This window comes from Myiozetetes cayanensis, unplaced genomic scaffold (genome assembly GCF_022539395.1).
Source record: "Myiozetetes cayanensis isolate MyiCay16 unplaced genomic scaffold, myiCay2020 scf1, whole genome shotgun sequence".
NCBI classification, from domain to species: domain Eukaryota; kingdom Metazoa; phylum Chordata; class Aves; order Passeriformes; family Tyrannidae; genus Myiozetetes; species Myiozetetes cayanensis.
This window is the reverse complement of record NW_026086604.1, coordinates 149,200,382-149,220,661: the sequence shown is the minus strand read 5'-3', so window position 1 is coordinate 149,220,661 and position 20,280 is coordinate 149,200,382. Positions and strand designations below refer to the sequence as shown.

Genomic DNA, 20,280 nt, shown 5'->3' with positions numbered 1-20,280 from the left:
GGGGGGAAGAAATCAAAAGGGGGGAAGAAATCAAAAGGGAGGGAAGAAATCAAAAGGGGGAAGAAATCAAAAGGGGGGAAGAAATCAAAAGGGGGGAAGAAATCAAAAGGGGGGAAGAAATCAAAAGGGGGGAAGAAATCAAAAGGGGGAAGAAATCAAAAGGGGGAAGAAATCAAAAGGGGGGAAGAAATCAAAAGGGGGAAGAAATCAAAAGGGGGAAGAAATCAAAAGGGGGAAATAAAAAGAAGAGGCAGAATAAAAGGGAATAAAAAGACAAAAAGAAGAAGGGGGCAAAAGAAGAAGGGGGCAAAAGAAGAAGGGGGCAAAAGAAGAAGGGGGCAAAAGAAGAAGGGGGCAAAAGAAGAAGGGGGCAAAAGAAGAAGGGGGCAAAAGAAGAAGGGGGCAAAAGAAGAGGGGGCAAAAGAAGAAGGGGGCAAAAGAAGGGGGAAAAGAAGGGGGGAAAAGAAGGGGGAAAAGAAGGGGGAAAGAAGGGGGGGAAAAGAAGGGAGGAAAAGAAGGGAAACAAAGAGGAAAAATAAATAGGAAGGAAAAATCGGGAGAAAATCAGGGAAAACAAGGGAAAATGGAGAAAAAATCTGGGAAAAATTAGGGGGAAAAAAAAAGAGGCGACAGCTTTGGGAGTTTCAAAACCTTCGTCTCCAGCAAGAGCTCAACTTCCAGCGGGAAGCAGAAGGGTTCAGAAGGACATAAACTACCGCCATCAGCACATCAATTACCCCCATTAAGCACATCCTTTGTCCGCTGGGCACTTTGACGGCTGAGCTGGAGCCTCCTGCCAGCTCTTTCTGGCTCTCCAGCGAGGTGGGGATGCACCGGTGGCACGGGACACAGCAGGATGCCGGGGGAGGAGATGGGTGCAGGGGGTGCCACCACCCCAAAAAACCTTTAACCCCCACCCTACTGACCTCTCTTGAGCAGACTGGCGCGGTAGCGGCCCTCCAGGGTGCAGTTCCAGCGCTCGAAGCGGAACTGGTACTGGCACTCGAGGGCGCTCATGCTGATGGCCTCCATCAGGGTCTCGGCCACGCCCGGGTCCCGCCGGCACATCCTGCGCTGCTTCTTCTCCAGCTTCAGCCGGTCACACACCTTGTAGTGGGCTTTGACTGCGGCCTCCTCCATTTCTGAGGTCAGAGGGAGGATGGTCAGGGGTTCGTTCCCCGTCAGCCTGCGAAGAAACAGAGAGCGGGCGCAGCGGTGAGGGAAGGGATTTTAGGGAGAGGTTCTTTACTCAGAGGAAATTTTAGGGAGGAATTCTTCTTTCAGAGCAGTGGAACAGGTTGACCAGAGAGGCTGTGGATGCCCCATGCCTGGAAGTGTCTGAGGCCAGGTTGGACAGGGCTTGGAGCAACCTGGGCTAGTGGAAGGTGTCCCCACTCATGTGGGTTGGATCTCAATGGTCTTCAGAAGGTCCTTCCAACCCAAATCATCCTGTGATTCTATGAAACACAGCCCATGGGGTTAATGTGGCATCAGTGGTTGAGCACCCACCACGTGGACTTGATGCCTGGGCACAGAGGGATTTTAAAGCAGGGTGGGAGCAGGAGAAGGGTAAAAAGTAGATTTATGTTCCCTACCAGCTCTCACAGACATAATGGACATTATGTTTGGACATAAACCCTTGGCCACCTTCACTGTAGGACTGTGTTCAAAACCGAAACTGGAAAGAAATAATTGAAGGTTCCCAACTGCAGGAACTTGGGAAAACAGCAAAGAGACACGAGCTCTACTGTCACTGTCCTGTGCATAAGGAAAAAAAATCATTTTGGCACATCAAGCAGAGCCAGAAACCAGCTTGGGAAGGGGTAGAGGATGGTGTGTCCCACCAAATCCCCAAAAGACACTGAGAAAGCACATAAAGCCTCCCTGCCCTCAGCAGAGGAGATCCTGACATAAAACCCAGTGAGCCACAGCCTGAGGTCTGAGAGCAGGATACACTTTCCAGGAGACACTGCCAAGAGCTTTTACAAGACAGAACAAGCTCAAAATCCCCCCCCCCCTAAAAAAAAATGCCCTGAAGAAGTACAAAGTTCATGTCCCATTGCCTTCTCCCCTCCCTCCTCCCAGCACAAGGTCCTTGACTCTCTGTACACTGTGCCACAAAAGCCCAGAGAACTGTTCCCGGTGTCAAGTGACGGAGCTGCTGGAAAAGGACCAGCCTGGCATCGGCCCCAGGGAGCAGAGAGGCTGCAGGAACATCTGCTGGGCTCAGGAATGGTTTGTTGGCCAGGCTGGCTGTACCCCACTCTCCTGGCCCTGCCCTGGCCAAGGCCGGGTGCCAGTCCAGGCAGTCAATGGGGATCACCAGGCAGCGTTTTGGAGCACCTGGACACACATTCCCCAGCCAAAAAAAGGAAGGATGGCTTAAATCTGGAATTCCAGGGTCGCTGGGACATGGCAATCCTGAAGAGGGGAGCATGGGGATGGGTCACAGGCTGGGACATCTCCGTTGCTGCAGGACCACCAGGGAAAACCTGGAGGGGAGCTCACACTCACCCCCTTTGCTGGATGCTGATGGATCCTGGAAAGTTTTTAAATTCCCACCTGTCCCATAGAAGCAGAGATTTCTTGGTTTTAATTCTAATTAGTGGGATGCATCCTGCCAGGAGCACAGCTCCCAAGGGCAGGCAGCTTGGATGCTCTAAATCCCAAACCTTGGTGCACAAAGGGCATAAAATCCTGCCCTGAGTCCCAGCCAGCAGCATCCAGGACAGATCTAATCATTCCTGATGCACTGACGAGGTGATTTAACATCAGATATCTGAGGGGGGAGTGAGGGGGGAAATAGCTGAGTTGGGATTTTTAGGAGAAAAAAGATGGGCAGGGAGATGTTCTCCTTCAGTTACCTCCAAGAGTATTAAGATCAGAAAAAAACCTGTAGTGATAAAAATTCACTGGAAACATGGAAAACCGGTTGGCATAAGAGACCCTCAGCTGGCAAAGGAGAGAGAGGGAGGCAGAGCATTTTTGACAGCTCCCCCTTCCCATTTCACCTTTCCATCTGAGCAGGTGCTGTTCAGCTAGCTGGTCTGGGGGATCTCTGATAAAAGTCACCTAAGTATGATCACAGTAAAGATCCAGGGACAGGGAGAAGGTGAAAAAGGGGATTTCTGGTGCTGCACAGAGGCACAACACTGCCAGGGCTGCTGCAAGAACAAGCCACTCAACGTATGGAATGAGCAGAGATGGATCCACGACTGCCTGGATTAGTGCTCAAGAGCATCCCTACAATAAGAGATGGAGTAAATTTAGGGGGGAAAAAAAGGTTTTCAAAGCCAACAAGCAATGAAAGTCTTCCAGGTGAAGAATCCCCTGAGTAGAAGCCACACACCCACGGAATCACACACGTTCTCCCTCCCCAGCACTGGGTGGGTGTCCAGCAGCCTCAGCTCGGCACACACATTCCAGAAGCCCGGAAAAAAAGGGGTGAGGTGGCACTTCCCAGAGCATGGCATCAATAACAAGAGTGCAGGCAGAGCCAGGGAGCTCCACCTGACACGCTGCACAGAACCCTCCTAATCCCATAAAGCCCTTTTATGCAACCCCGGGCTGAGTGAGGTCCTGTGAGGCAACGGTGTCAGTCGGACGCTTTCTCAGCTCCTCACAAAGGCCAAGCTGTTCTTTCCAAGGAAATTTCTCAGGGAGGGCATGCTTTTTGTTTTTTGTTTTTTTTTACACCCCCAATCCACAACTGTTACGATTTAACTGCCAGCCAGGCCTTTGGGATTGCATCAAGAGGGGGCTGAGTGTGAGGTGCACACCTTCTAGTGCCCGTGGCAGGCAGGAAGGAGGGGGTTGGAACTGGGTGATCTTTAAGGTCCCTTCCACCCAAACCATTCTAAACTGGATTTTAAGATTCTCCAAGATGGTGGCACCTGGAGAGGGACCAAACAGCTCACTGCACACAACCCAGGAAGCTTCACCTGTCTGCAATTTAACCCCGGCCTCTCTGAGAGCAACATGAACCTGCAAAGCCAGGACACTCAGCATAACCCAAGCTTTGGTCTAATCTTTCCTGACTTTCTCCTCACACTTGCACCATCCACACCTCAGCAAGGACCTGTCCCAGCTTTGCAACACCCTATTCCCCCTCCAGTTCCACCTATCCCCACTTTTAAACCAGGGATCCAGAAGGTTCCTTGTCACCTGCTGGAATTACAAGACCCCATCCAGTTGGCACACACACACTCTACCTGGTGGCATTTGGCTCCCTGGGGTGGGGGAACTTCATCCCAAACGTTGCTAAGTGCTTTGTTTGCCTGGGGTTGAGTATCCAGGACTTGGGAGAGATCCCAAACACGGCACAGCTCGCCCTGATAGCCGTGGAGCCGAGTTTTATCTGCGGGATTTTATCCGTGGGATTCTTCCTTCCAGACAGGCCATCTGAGGCTGGCCCTGCTTGCAGCTCATCTCCAGAAGTCAAGAGTTTTTTCCTTGCCTCATCAGCTCACACCTCCAGCAGTGTCCCTGGATTTTCCCTTGCTCAAGTGGGGACTTTCCTGATGGGAATTTGAGGGGAGGGTGACACAGATTTAAGGGCCCCCACAAGGACCTGGGGGTGCTCCCTCATTTTTGGGGCGCCCAGGAGTTTCCTTTCCAAGTGCCACTGGCCAAGGTGAGCTGTTTTCCTGCAAGGAAAAGCCTCTGCCATCCCCACCTGGAACGACAGGCCCTGCTGAAATATTGCATTCCTGTCCTGGCACTTCCTCCTGCTGGGAGATTTATCTGTGGCACATCTGCACAGTGACTCGATTGATTCTGTTCTCACTTTCTGTGGCACCGGTTTTCCTGCAGCGTTGCTGCTCTCCCAGCCCTTTTTCTTCCTTTTAATAATTAAAAAAACTCCTGGAAAACTGACAACTTCCAGCCCTTTTTCCTTCTCTTCCCACCACTGTTTTTTCCTTTTAATAATTAAGAAAAACTCCTAGAAAACTGACAACTTTCAGCCCTTTTCCTTCTCTTCCCACCCCTATTTCTTCCCTCTAATGATTAAAAAGACTGCTGAAAAATCAACAGCTTCCAGCCCTTTTTCCTCTCTTACCATCACTATTTCTTCCTTGTAATAATTAAAAAAACTCCTGGAAAACTGACAACTTCCAGCCCTTTTTCTTCTCTTCCCAATCCTATTTCTTCCTTTTAATAATAAAAAACAAAACAAAACAAAAAAACCACTCCTGGAAAATCAGCAACTTCCAGCCCTTTTCCTTCTCCTTCCACCCCTATTTCTTCTTTTTTAATAATTAAAAAGACTCATGGAAAATGGACAACTTCCATTCCTTTTTCTCCATTTTCCACCACTATTTCTTCCTAACCCCCCAAAATCCAACTGAATATCTGAAGCATAAAAAGCCCAAAATCCAAGAAAATAATCTGAATTTCACGGCGAGCAATGAAGATTTGAGATTTGGACCAAGAGTTGCCAGTGAAGGATCAACCTCCTCGTTGTGCACTGTGTTGTTTGGTGTTTTTAAGTGTTTATAGGTCCAAGTGTCACCATTTTGCTCACACTCAACGTCCCCTAGAGGAAACCATCTCAAGAACATTCACCAGCCTCAGTTCTGCTCTTCCCAGAGCTGCCAGAACCACTGGTGGACCCCCAAAATCACTTGGTATCACAGAAAGTTTTCTCTTTTCTACTAAATAATCAATTCTCTGTTTTCTTTCCACCCCTCAAAGTCAGGACTAAGTTGGTGGGGGTTTTTTTTTTGCCCCAAGACACATCACTCACCCCAAAATTCAGGCATTTGCTATTCCACAAAACCTGGAGCCACTCAAGTTGGTTTCTAAATTCCCTGCCATCCTCTGGGCTACAAAGCCAAAGCTTTCCTACCCTGGCTAGTTTAGACCCTAAAAAAATCACTCACCAGGGAAGGACACACCAGTCTCAATCACATTCCCAGTGCAATATGCTCCAACAGATTTTTTTGGGGTTGCTTTTAGGAGAAAAAGGTGCAGATTCTTGTAGGTGTCACTCATTCAGGCTTGTTTTCAACCATGCCTGCAGAGATCCCTACAGGGGTTTCCTCTGAGATTCTCAGCATGGACAAGTGGACATGTAAGAGCTCTGCTACCCTTGCCTTGGGTGCTGTCAAGAGCTACTTTCAGCATCAAAAAAAAAAAAAAAAGGGAGAAACAACAGCTGCTTCTGGACACAAGAATTTGCTGGTGCAAATCTTCCTTTCCAGCACAGCTTTCCCAAATGTTTCCAGCGCTCACGGCAACCACTCTGATCCCAGAGCTCTTTTCAGGCCCAGGTGTCACCACAGAGATGCTGGAGTTCCCCATTTTAACCTCCACACAGGAGCTGGAAGACTTCCAACTTCTCCCAGGCTGCTGAACACAGAGGTCCAAGAGGAATTTCCCCAGGCCACTTGTCCTGGATTGAGGACAAAAAAACCCCCCCCCAAAAAAAAGGGGTTGTCGCATCACTTCAGAAGGGATTTTCCTGTGCATGGAGCAAGACAGGGATGGTTTTCTCCCAGATACAGGATGGTTGTTCTATGTATAAATAACCCTCCAACCAATTTCCTGCCAAAATTCGCCCTCACCTTCTCCTGCCCAATTTACCAGAAAGTTTGGTCCATAACAGATGAGGGTAAATAATTTCCTTCGACTGAAGGAAAAATATCTCAGTGAACGAGCGAGGAGCTCTTATGTGGAAGGCTGGAGATGTCCCTGTGATGGCACCTTCCTGTATAGGATTTTTGGGATCACTGTGCCCCAGGGACCAGCTGGGTTTGCACCACAAGGAGACACTTCAAGCTGCTGCAGCATTTCCCATTCATGCCAAGCAGGAGACCTGCACAGGTTATGAGTTACAGGCATAGGAAATTATTATGTATTTATAAATGTGTTATAAATTTCCTTCATTGAAGGGAGGAACTGCCTTCCCTCCTGCCTCCTTTCCCCCAGTGAGGGGGGCACAAACAACCAGAAAAAGGAGAAAAGAATCAAATTTGAGCCTTTCAGCCCTTGTTGGTGTATCCGAAGCAGAAGGCTGAACTACCTCTCCCTCCTTTCCCTTCCTCTCCTCACAACAAACCTTATTCAGGAAGTTTCTGGTCTGGTAGAGCAAAAGATATCTTTATTTTAGGTAAATATCTCGGATGGAGAAGAAGATTCAACCAGATTGGAAGCGGCACGAGGACAAACATCAGCACCAGCTCTCCAGGCATTTCCAGCATTCCCTCACAATTCCTGAGTGCTGAGCAGTTCCCAGCACCAAACCACCTTCAGGAAACACTGCAGGGGTGTTGGAGGAGGGGTCTTTACCCAGGGAGGCCGCAGGTAGCTTGGCCCCAAGACCTAATTCCACTGGAACAATCCCACTGGAACGAGCCCTTCCGTCCCTAAGGGAGCAGAGGTGGAGGAAGGAGGCAGGGAGGGAAAGAGGGAAAGGCTGTTTCCTCTCCCCTTCATCCTCTCAAGAATGAAACAGCAATCAGGGAGATTTAAGAAGGATTTTCAACCCAACTTAAGACCAGCCTGTGCCAGTGGAATGCATGGGCCAGGCAGCAACAGGGGCTTTCACTCTGGATTTAAGTTGGAATTAGCTTGGCCCTTGGCAGCCTGTGCCAGGAATTACCCCCCTTGCCCAGCTGGACAGCTCCTGGACCCCCACCCCAACAACACACCCCTGCTCCTTAGCCAGCCACTGCTTATTTTTATTTAATTTTTTTTTTTTTGGTAGCCTGACATCATTTCTTTTGGCCTGAATCCCATTGCTCCTTGGGCAACGTGGAGTTGGGAGCAGGGAAGCAGTTAAGTGGGAGAAATGCGATGGAAAATGAAGATATAAACCCAGGGAAGAAATTAAAAGGTTTGTTTAAACCTCTTTAGCTCCATATGGTCCAAAAGGGGGAAAAAACAAAGCTGTTTTCAGAATATAGAGAGGTTTTTTGTTTGTTTGGGGTTTGTTTTGGGGTTTTTTTTAACTGCTGAAAATCCTGCTATCCCAGGATCTCAGCTCCCTGCTCCAACAAAAAACAGCTCAGCTCTACTCCTGATATGGGGTTCAAGTAGTTCATGGTCTCAGGCACACAGTGTGATTCTTGGGGTTGGCCAGGAGCTGGATTTGATCCTTGTGGGTCCATCCCTACTCCAGATATTCAATGATTTTCATCCAGAGTTGAGTCTAACAGTTTTCCATGACACTACATGGGGAAAAAAGGGACATTTCTACATGACCCTTACAGAGAATACACACGATTGTCCCTCCCTCTGCCTTCCTTCTGAATATTTTTTTGGTGGCACTGAGGACCACAGGACAGATACAGCAAAAGAATTTACACCAGATTTTCAAGACAGGAAACAGGCCACAATATTCAACAGCATGATTTTCTTGCAAAAAAGTTGAGCCATAAAAAACTCTTACATCTACTCCTACCATGAAACTCGAATTCCTAAAAGCCAGAAAAGTCATCTGTGCTATAAACCTGCAACAACAGCTTTGTTTTCCTGTTCCAAGCAAACAAAAATCCAAGTTCATGGTCTTAGCAGCTTCCCTTGCCTAGGAAGAGTTGCACAGAGCAAAGGATATTTGGCATTTGAAATCTAAACCAAAAGAGGAACCAGAAAAACTCCATAAATGTTTCTTCCCTGTGCCTTTTTTCCCCTTTTTTTTTTTTTTTTTGGCACTGCTGCTGCTTTATATTTATCCCTGCAGTTCTAAAAAAGAAGGAATCAGAAAAGCATCACACACAGGGTAACCTCCAGATCCCAAAACACCTCCTGCCCGTCCCTTCTGGCTCTCTGCAGGTCAAGCCACTGCCAGGAAACCCAAGCAAGTCCTGCAGGTCTGCTGGAAGCTCCACAGGGATCTCTTCACTCAGGGCAGTGCAAGGATCAGACCTTTTGATGCAGAGCAGGCACAGCATTAAAATAATAATAATAATAATAATAATAAATGTTGGACGGGGCGAACGGAGCCTTTTTTCCAACCAGCACCTCATTAAACTTCAAGGCTCATTGCCACCGGATGTTGTGAAGCCCAAAACGATGGCCAGATTCCAGAAGGGATTAGACAAATTCAGGAAAAGGGAGGAGGGTTCATCCAGATGGGTGATGAAACACGAGGGCTCAGGAAGCTTTTAAAGCACTGACTGCCAGGAGCCAGCAGGACACGTCAGGAGCCACATCGCTTGTCCCGCTTCTCCTTGGATGGCCACGTCTGGCTGGACAAACCACTGATTTGAGCCCATGTGGGACGTCCTGAAGGAAGGAATTACCTTCCTGCTGTGTCCTCAGCACCTGAAAAGGTCCCCTGGAAGATGCAGCTCGGTGTGGCTGCAGCATTTAACCCACCCGCTCTCCAACCCTTCGGGTGACGGCAAGAACCAACCCAGAGGTGCCAAGCACACACCACCTGCTAGTTCTGCAACTGGGGCCTTCCAGGACTTTATAAAATAAGAGGAAGAGTGACTTTTTACGTGGAATACTGACAGGACCAGGGGGAACAGTTTTAACCCGTGAGAGAAATTTAAATTAGGCGTTTGGAACAATTCTTAGCTGCGAGGCTCTGGCACGGGTTGCCCAGAGAAGCTGTGGACGCCCCATCCCTGGAGGTGGTTCAAGGCCAGGTTGGATGGGGCCTGGAGCAACCTCCCAGCAGTCCTTCCACGTCCCCAGCAAGCCTCCCACCCACGGCAGGACGTGGGAATGCCTGGCAGGGCCGGCCATGTGTCCGTGTCAGTCTCTGCCGCCGCCCCTGCCAGGGAATGATCCGGCTCCTTAATGAATTGCCCATTTGTCTCCCCAACACCTCAGCCAGCCCTTTTGTTCGGTTTGGGAGATAAAGCCTCAAGCAGCTCCGCAGCAGACGCGATCCAGCGGGATCTGGGCTGCTCCTCTGCCTGCCTGTGGGATAAATCCCGCTGGATAAACCCCGCTGTCCCTCCCAAACACTGCCCGCTCTGTTCTCAGAGCTGCCCTTGTCCAGACCACAGCCACTGGCAGCCAGGGAAGAAACTCCTTGTAGCCAACACAGCAGCTTCCCAAGCTGCCTGGAGATATCCCTGTGCACACACCCACACACACACACACAGGAGGAGCAGCACAGCAGCTAAAGAGAAAATAAAAGTTTACTCTGCGACAACACAACGGCAATGAAACCTCTGAGGGAAACACAGCGAGTGCAAAGAGCTCCTCGAGTTCACCGGGACAGAAAAAACAACTGGAGAATGAGCCTCTTCCTCCTTCCCCTCGTTTTACACTCAGGACCTGGAGGTCCCAGCTGGAAGCAGAGACTGGCTCCTAGTCAAACTTCTGGATAAATGACAACTTCTAGAAACGAGCATGTGGATTCGGGGGGGGGTTCACCTCTCCCTCCCCTCAAAACACGCTCCCCAGCCCCTATTAGATATCGCAGGGAGGTCAGCTCGTGGAGTATTTAGATGGTTGGGCGGGTTGACACATCATCTCGTCTATTTTGGGAGCAGTTTACGGGTCTGCAATTCCTCCCCTGCACAGCAGCGATTGCTTTTCCACTCTAATGTCACATTATCCTCGTGGCAGGTTTCAAAACTAAACAGGTGAAAAAACAAACTTTCGGGGCGCTGGAGAGAGCGGGATGCACTGGAGGCAGCGTGGGGATGGGATGGGATGGGATGGGAGAGTTTGTCCTCCTCCTGAGCCCCAGCAGAGGTTGTGGGGGAGTCAATTGTGAGCACAGAGGTTGGTTCCTCACAAAACTCAACAGGAGGACACTCAAAGGCTCTCAGATGGAGGTTATCCCATGACTAAAGGGGTCTCTTGAATGTCTTTCTGAAGGACCTTTGAAGTCCTGAGGGTCTACAAGCTTCAAGTGAGATTTCAGTGGTCAGAGCTGCAGCTGAACAAAAAAGCTCTGGCCAAGGCTTCAAACTCATCAGACAAGGACAAACCACCAGTGCAGGAGATTATGTCCTTACTGAAGTCAAGTTAACCAACACCACACACCACTCTTTTCTGCTGCAGATGCAAGTGTGATGCTTCCCTCCCTGACATCCTTCAGGCATTGCTTTTCCCTGGATCTCCCCCAGCACCCTGAAACTCTGCTCATCCACACCACAGTTGGTGCAAACCAGGAGAGGAGGGAAAGAACAAACCCCCTGAACATCTCCTGATGGGCACTCACCAAGACAGGCCCAGATCCCACAGCACTACGGGAATGGGATCACCCTTCCTCAAAGGACTCGGGTTTTGTGGAAGGGGAGCAGATGCTGCTGCAGTGGTTAATCACAGGGGATGATTGAATCACCTGCTGTTCACAGGCCTGTGCTGCTGGCAGGACCCTCACCTGCCTTCTGAAGGTGACATGACTATGGAATACTGGCCAGGACCTCAGCCAGACCTGCCCCTGCCAACACTTCAGGTGAACACCCTCAGAATACTTGCTGATTTTGGCACATCCACCTTTTTCTATGATGCCATGTAAGGTCTATGCCAGCAAAAAGTCACATTAACCAAAATACTACAGGCCAGGAGAGCCAAGGTTTCATTCTGTGAGCGCTGCTGAGCAGATGGGACTGCTTATCATCCATAAAAAAAAAAAACAACCAACTTTAAAACATCAGGGAGAGCAATTTTTTACACAGGGAGATACTGATGGGACAAAGGGGAACAGTTTTAAACTAAAAGAGGAGAGACTGTGATTAGATATGAGGAAGAAATTCCTCCCTGTGAGGGTGGGCAGGCCCTGGCACAGGTTGCCCAGAGAAGCTGTGGCTGTTCCATCCCTGGAAGTGTCCAAGGCCAGGTTGAACAGAGCTTGGAGCAACCTGGGCTAGTGGAAGGTGTCCCTGCCCACGGCAGGGATTTGGAACTAGGTGGCCTTTAAAGTCCCTTCCAACCCAAACCATTCTCAGATTCCATGATCCACCTTCAAATCAACGCAATTTGTGCTCAGCGATTAAAGAGGAAAATCCTTTATTATTAAATAAATCCTTAATTACTAAAGCAGCACGTGGGGACACTCAACCAAGCAGTCTTAAGGAAAGCATTTCCTTCCTGTATTGATCATCCATCCATCCACCCACCCACCCACCCACCCCCCAAAGTGGCATTAAAAAGGCAGAGGGGAGGACAACAAGCCAAGTGTTATTCATAGCAAATTCTGATTAGATTATGAAACTTTAAGAAGATCTTAACAAGTGGACAGTGTGCATTTTACATAATTAGCTTGTTACTTATAAATGCCTCCCATAGTGCCAATGGCAGATTTTCACCACCTAAAATAGCCTAAAGCTGCTGGATTCGGGAGCTCCTGCCATCCCAATTTAGATCAACTCAAACACACAGAAAACCACGAGGTGGTTTCGTTACACCAAGATTAAGGACTGAATCGGCTCTTGTGTGCCTGGAGCTTGGAAGGGGTAAAAGATTAGAGGGCAAAGACATATTATGTCACTCTGTACCTTGCCAGCCCAATCCTCACTGAATGTCAGAGCTGTTCCTCGCTGCATTTTGAGAGATTTCAAGTTACTTTTGGTGGGGGGGGGGACAGAGCCTGGCTGTAAGGCTGGATGTAAAGATGCACGTTGTGGGATGCCACAGCTGCATCCATATTCATTTAGCAGAGATGATCCATTTGGCTGCTCCCCAGCTCCATGAGACACATCCTTCATCCAGCCGGGACTGTTTCACCTCAGTTCCAAGAAGCAGCTCAGAGCAAGCCTTGAGTCACAACCACTGCCTAAAAAAGGGGACCTCAGAAGCAGCAAAGCAGGCAAAGAAACCACTTGAGCTGCAAGTTGTTCATGCCTGAGAAAGAAGTCCCAACAAAAGCAGAGCTACACTGTTATTCCTATCCTAATCCCTTTCCCAGTTCCTGCAGATAGAGAAAAGGTGAAACATTTTCAATTCTAAGGTAAAGAAGTGCAAGAAAACATGCTGGAAAGATCCTGAGGGAAAAACTGCCTCTTGTGGGAAGAGGATCCAAAGGCTTGGAGTTATCCCAGCAGGCAAAGATCATCCAAGAGACCTTCAGCCAGTTTGTGCAAGTTCCCATTTTCTAAACCATCCACTGACAACAAGCAGAGCAGAAAGACAGTCCTTAAATCGAGGGTTACCCAAGCAAAATGATGCCCCATCTTCCCATACTGAGAGATTACTGAGATCAATAAAGCTGCCACGGGTAATACTGAGTGTGTCCTTCCAAAATTCCATACAATGGCCATTGCCAAGGACTGGAGGGGGAAATGGTGGCCACATGCAGAGAACAATCCCAAGTTAATTGAGGGAAAACACTTCTAGTACCTAATGGGACCCTACAAGAGCTGGAGAGGGACTTTGGACGAGGCCATGGAGTGACAGAACAAGGGGGAATGGCTTTAAACTGCAGGGTTAGAAGGGATATTGGGAAGGAGTTCCTCCCTGTGAGGGTGGGGAGGCCCTGGTACAGGTTGGGCTGCCCCATCCCTGGAAGCATCCAAGGCCAGGTTGGATGGGGCTTGGAGCAATCTGGGCTAGTGGAAGGTATCCCTGCCCATGGCAGGGATTTGGAACTAGATGGCCTTCAAGGTCCCTTCCAGCCCAACCCATTCTGGGATTCTGTGATTTCCCTTTGTCTTAACAGTTTTACTCCTCAGAGCCCAGAAATGTCAGCAGGTGCAACCTCTTCACCAAATGCCCAGTACAGGATATGAATCTTTTCCTTCAGAAAGATTCCCAAATTACAGCTGAACAGGAGGGCACAAGGCTCCAGCCGACTGTGAGAAACCACAGAAGCTCCAACTGAGAGATATCCCATCAAATCTACTCCTCTGGGAAGAATCAAAGCCAACTGCTGCACTTCCTGCACTCAGCCGTGGAGTGCTGACCCAGGACGATGCTCTGCCTCACAACATAAATTGTTTGTGCAGGTCTGAAGGCACACTGGGAGATCCAGCTCCCAGCCCAGGGCTGGGTGATGAGTTTTTCCCAAATTTAAAAGACATTTAGCTGACGTCTCCTTTGAAACAATTATCGACATCCCCAAACTCCCCTTGAATTCAAAACCATACAGAGTGAAACACCTGCGAAACAGATGAAGGGGTTTGAAAGTTTGCTCTCTAAATTACTCCTTGGGAATTCCTTGGAGGACCAAAAGTGGAAGAAGCAAAAAAGAACTAAATTGTTCCATACAAACTGTTTGTACTTCAGGCACCTCAAGGGCCGGGAAACAGCAGCATAATGATGTGCAAGCAGTAGGAAATCAATTCTATTTTAAAAGGTTACTCTGCACGAGATATCCCTGCCCAGATTCCCACCTTGCCTTCATTCCCTTAGGACAACTCAAGGCAAAGGACCACGGGAGGAGCAAACTGATGGTACAGGTGCCACTTCCAAGATTAAAATCCACTCCTGCAGGGCCACAGCAGAGGGCAAATTCAGCCAGAGAGCTCTTGCAGTCGTCCCCAAGTCATCTGCAAGCCTCATCTTCCAGCCTTTACCTTTCCCTGGTGTGACAACGGAACGTGGCGTGACCGATAATAATTCCCAGGGCTCCAAAGGAACGAGAGGAAAAGCTCCAGGATGAAAAGGGATGCTGTGGGTGAGTGGACTCTAGACAGCCTTCTCCAAGCTCTGTGGCTCAGACAGCATCCCAAAAACACCCAGGAGGAACTAAATGTGTTTTCCACGGAGCAGAGAACGGGGATAACGAGCTCTAAATCAGCCCTGGGGCCAGGCAGTTCATGGGAACGGGCAGGGAATATTCAATAATTGCCCAGTCACCGGGACAGGGGAGGAACTTGCAGGACAAAGCTCGCATGGAATCACGAGGCAGAATTCCAGGGCAGCGCAGGGATGATTGAGGTCACTCCCCCAGTTCACCTCTGGAGTTTCCCAAATTAAACTGAGAACAGTAACTGGGTATGCTAAGGTATCTCCAGATACTTTGGGTGCTGGCATGTCTGGGTTGATGCACTTCAGTAATTAGGGTCAATTTTTACATGTATTTGTCAGAAATTATGTTCCAAGGAACAAGCAAATTCCAAGGACTCCAACCTGTATTTGGGATACCAGGGAAATCCCGTGGCATGGATAAATAAAAAGGTAGTATGTTTGACAATCAGGTGGAATTTGTCCAATATGGGAATGGTACACTATAAGAAAGAAATCAAAATAAAATACAAACTGAAAATGAAAAAATAAAAATAAAAAAAATATTAAATGAAAAGAAATAAAATAATAAAATAAAAATAAAGTAACAAAAATAATAAAATAAAAATAAAGTAACAAAAATAATAATATAAAAATAATAAAACCTAATAAAAATAAAAATAATTAAAATAAAAATAATAAAAATAAATAATAAAAATTAAAATTAGAAAACCCCACAAAAATAAAAATGGAAATAAATAAAACTAAATAATAAAAATAAAAGTAACAAATAATAGAAAAGAAAAATTAAACATAAAATATTAATAATAAAAATAAAAAATTAAAAAATAGAAAATACCACAAAAATAAAAATAAAATATAAAAATAACCCCCCTACATTGGGCATATCCCACAAGCAAGAGAACTTTGCTTCACAACCAACCTGAGTCTCCCTTTTCAGCTCAGCCCTTTATATCCCAACATGACCAGTAATAAAGAACACCCAGAACTCCTCTCAAACTACTCCATCAACAGATGCTCATTAGAGTTAATCACAACCAGAGCAGCTCCAGCCTGAAATGCAGTTTCCATCTGTCTTCAAAATGCACGTGGGCTTGCTCTGCAATTCCCACATCCCACCTATTTCAGTGGGACTGCAGTCAATATTCCCAGAATGACACAGGGCACAACTACATGGAACCAATCAGAATCAGAACCAATAGGGTAAAAAAAAAGAATTAAAAAATAAAAAGCAGAAGATCTGACTTCATTTCCAAGAGACACAAAGGTGCTCAGTTACAGAATAAAATCTAAGAAAAAATATGAATAATGAAAGTTGAGCAAAAGTAAATCGGTATTTCCATGAAAAAAAATAACAAAAAAAGAATATGTCCATGGATAAATCTCCCCAGCAGGTTTCCTCCCCATGGGGATAAGCAGCACCAGAGCTGCCCACCCATTCAGCACAAGATAACACAAAGATAATTTGGGATAAAAGAAGCTAAACTCTGGCTGAGCCACCATCTCTACCCTGCCTGCACTTGAATTCAGCAGCAGTGATGTTTTCCCGTGGGTCCTGGGGCAAGGCATGCTTGACAGGAAGGGCATGAAGGTGAACACAATTAGGAAACTCAGGGCATTTTTGAGTTCCAACAGAGAGCTCCTCTCCCCTTGGTTTGTGGTACAAACCCAGCCAGAACTCCCCGAGCTCCAAGCGAATCCCTGCCCGGCCTCGTTGCTGAGGCAGCAGCTGAAACCCAAGAGCGCCGCCACGAAACTTGGCCCACGTCCTCCTCCGGGGCTTTACGTCCTTCCCTGGGAGACGGCATCACATTCCCCAGCCCCTCTCCCCGTCTGAGCCTGAGACTCTCCGGTTGGCCCCGTGTCAAGAGAACTGTCCCACCCCCAGCCTTGGTCTCTCTCTCTCGCCTCCTGCCGAGCCCTGCGCCGGCTCCCTCCGGCCCTGCCCGAGGTTCTGGAGGCATCCAGCATCCCCTGAGCTGCCATTCCCAAGGGACACCATCCCACAAGTCTCACACTTCGCTTCCTCGAGGCGCGGGTTACGGCTCTGAGGGCTGAACCACGGGAACAAAGAGCGGCAGGAGCTCCCCTCGCTTTGCTTCGCCAGCTCTCGCTCCCACCACAGTCCCCCCGGAGTGCCGTTTGTCTCCTCGGTGGTGGAGAAAGGAATCCCTCCACTTTACCCCCTCCAGCCCCAAAATAGCAGTGGTTCAGAGCGCCCCAACAACATGTAGCTCTCACACACAGCTGGAGAAATAAAAACCACTGAAACTGAAAATCAAGGGAAAGGCATCTTATAGCAAGGGAACAACTGGGAGACGTTCTCTTTGTTGTTTCAGGCTGACTAGCAGGTCTCAGCATGAAGGCAGCAAGAGCAACCAACCCATCCCAGTACACAATTACTGCCATTTGTCATCAAAAATATTCATTCCTTCCACCCTGTGTCAAAGAGTTTAAGCAAGTACTCAAGACTGGTCTCCTAAGCTCTTGATTTCCCACCCAACTCCTTGCCGAAGGACGTCCACGTTGAGAGCGCTGACATTTCAATAACAAACTCTGATCTGCTCTGGAGCTGTCAAGGAGCAAAGGGAACTTCAGCAAAGCAAATGGCAGCTTCAAGGAGGAAAGTAAGGCCCAAAGAACACAAAGATAACAGGAAAGCTTTCTGCTGGAGCTCTGTAACACGATTTCTTTGTGAATCAAAAGCGTTCTTCACACTGGAATTTTCCTCCGAGGTAAAGAGGGCTTGCGACTAATTTAAAAAAAAAAGAAAAAAAAAAAAAAAAAAAAGCCCTCCAAGTTTCCAAAAGCGTTTCAAGTGATAAAACCAAAAGTTACAGCCTGAAAATAAATCATAACAGTAATATGCACACACTTGAGAGGGGAAAAAAAACAACAGATATAAACCTACACTGGAAAAATCTTGCACTTAGCGCAGCCAAAATGCCAGTTGATACATGTCACATTTGGGCGCTCCAGGCAACGCTATCACAATGGCTAATACAGGCAGGCAGGGCTCCAAGACGAATGTCCAAAGCCCAAGAGGACACACAGATGCTCCCTGGAGCCTTAAGAGAACAGTGATGGCATCCCAGGCCTTTTGCTGAAGCTTTCACACGCGCCCAGCATCCCGAGCGGCGGCGCGAGTCAAAGTAAGGCTGCGACCTTTGAGACGCCGTTACCGGCTAATCCTGCCCGAAGGAGGGCCTCAGAAAACATTTAGATTGAAGTATCCACGAGATTAAGATGTTTATCCCTCCTGTGTTCTGCACACTTGTGATTTCAGTGCCTCCTGGCTGCGAGAGCTCGGGAGGACCAAGGGCCAAGAACGAGAGAGGGCGAGCCGGGCGAAGGGAAGGGATAGCAACGCTAACAAATGTTCCTGTGTTTGCTGGAAACCTGTCACCAGCCCCCAGATAAAAGAGGGAAACACAACCAGGGGAGATTTTCCCCCAGATGGAAATACCTTGCGTGGCCAAGCTGACAAATCTATGGTGTGCAAGAAGGACTCGGAGCAAAACGTGAGACTGCAGAGGATGAAATGTTAAGACTTTCCAGGTGTGTGTTTGTGGCTTCAGGCAGAAGTGCCAGGAATGCCTTTAGGTCACCCCAGCCCATCAGCAGCCCAAAGCTGCCTCAGCACAAATGCTAAGGAGGAGGTCAATTAACTCCTGCTCTGACTGGAGAAACTGTTCCAGCAACCACACGCAGAGAGATGAGGGTCTTCCCTTCTCCCACTCCAAACTGGAAGGGTGTTTGGCACCAGAGTCTCCACAGGGAACCTCATGGAGACACTCAAATCAGAGAATATCCTGAGCTGGGACTCACAAGGACCATCCAATCCAACTCCTGGCCCTGCACAGACACCCCAACAATCCCACCACGTCCAAACCCTCCTGGAGCTCTGTCACCTTGGGGCTGTGCCCACTGCCCTGGGGAGCCTGTTCAGTGCCCAAACACCCTCTGGGGGAAGAACCTGTCCCTGGGATCCAACACAAACCCCCCCCAACAGCTTCATGCTGTTCCCTCAGAGCCTGTCACTGCTCACCAGAGAGCAGAGATCAGCACCTGCCCCTCCATCTCCCCTTGTGAGGAAGGTGTTGGTGGCCATCCCTGGAGGAAAACGCTGAGCTCCTCCAAACACAGTTTGCAGCAAGGGAATGAAGGTCTCCAGAGCAACTGTGGCCAAGTACCACAGAAAAACATATTTAATGTGGAGAAGAAACATGCTTTATACAAAGCACAGAAGAGTTTAGTTGGCACAACGGGAGGAGGATGAAGACACACAGCCAGGACCATTCCTCAAGGCACATGGAGGGAGGAGGGAGGGGTTTATGACAAAGTTAGCAGTCAAAGCCTAACTCTCCTGCATCCTAAAATAACCAGGATATGAAGAGTTCACCAAGCACAGTTTGCAAACTCCAGAGTTAGGACACTCACACCAGACATCCCTGGTCACAGATGAGACACCGTAACTTTGTTCCAGCGCAACAAATCCCCACTGAGCTGCACTGCCCAGAGATGTTGCGGACTCACCATCCCTGGAAGCATCCAAGGCCAAGCTGGATGGGACATGGAGCAACCTGGGCTAGTGGAAGATGATCTTTAAGGTCCCTTCCAGCCCAAACCATTCTAGAATTCTGCAGTCATGCTGCCTTTGAGCTGGATGCTGCACGAGGACATGGCACAAGTTACCCAGTGCTTCCATGAGGTCTCTGTGCAAACACCTCTCGTGGTTTGTTTAGGATGGTGAGCTGGTCCTGGGCAAGGATGGTCCCTGGTAAGTTTATATTCCTAAACATTTGGTCATAATAAATGTGTGGGTGGATCAGAGGGAGAAAACATCAGGACACCACCGGCCATCCCCCAGACAAGCTTTTATGTCCTTCCCCCCCAAAAATACCCCACTGGTTCCACACTGAAGGCCCCAGAGAGCTTGCAGGGCAGGTTTAATTTTAGAGCGCACTCATGGGATTTGCTTACATAATTTTCTTGATTTGGAAGGCTTTCTATTTTTCTTAGTGAGAAAAGCTGTCCAAATTTATCACGTTAAGCAGGGGGGGGGCCTGTAAGGACCTTAAAACACATTGGCTGCGATTCCCCTTTTAAAGTTTGCATATCACAATTGGGGCAACGTGGAATTAGAGCAGCTTTAAAAAGTGAGGTGGCAAAGAAACCATTAAAAAGGACAAATCCTTACCAAATTACACTGGCACCTAAACACAAGGACCCACAGGTTGTCCAGAGGCTGCTGAAAACAGGGCAGCAAGAGATCAACAAGTGTTCCAGTTTGAACCCTTTAAGCAGGGTGCACACAAATCCCAGAGCAGAGATTCTGATTGATTTTGAGGAGTCTGAAAGTGATTTTGAGAACATCACCTTTCTGTTAAAGGCACATTTATAACTACTGGAGGAGATGCTGGCCTTATCTAACTGGGCAAGAAAGGAATTTCCCCCTTGGGTATCCTGCAAACCAGTCCCCAAATCCCAGAGACAGGGCTTGGCAGCAGCCTTGATACCACTCCAGACTGAATTCCAACCCAGGAGGAGTTGAACAGAATTAAATCTGGAGTCGGATCAGGATCACAGCAAGGACTCAACTTCTCAGCTTTGTTCTCACCCACCTGCAATCACAAAAAGCCATAAAAAACCCTTACACCACCATCTCACTTGATCCATCAC

At 48.3% G+C, this 20,280-nt stretch overlaps 1 protein-coding gene across 2 annotated transcripts in view; it reads right to left on the bottom strand.

Moving 5' to 3' along the window:
• WNT9A (Wnt family member 9A) overlaps window positions 1-20,280 on the bottom strand; it is a 55,568-nt gene that overhangs the window by 19,064 nt on the left and 16,224 nt on the right. The window contains exon 2 of one of the 2 annotated variants that reach the window (XM_050309932.1): window positions 927-1,142. In XM_050309932.1, the coding sequence (XP_050165889.1) occupies window positions 927-1,140 (214 nt within the window). In that variant the 5' untranslated portion in view covers window positions 1,141-1,142. Of the gene's footprint in view, window positions 1-926; window positions 1,187-20,280 lie in introns of both variants that reach the window. The other variant, XM_050309925.1, reaches the window with a different exon arrangement.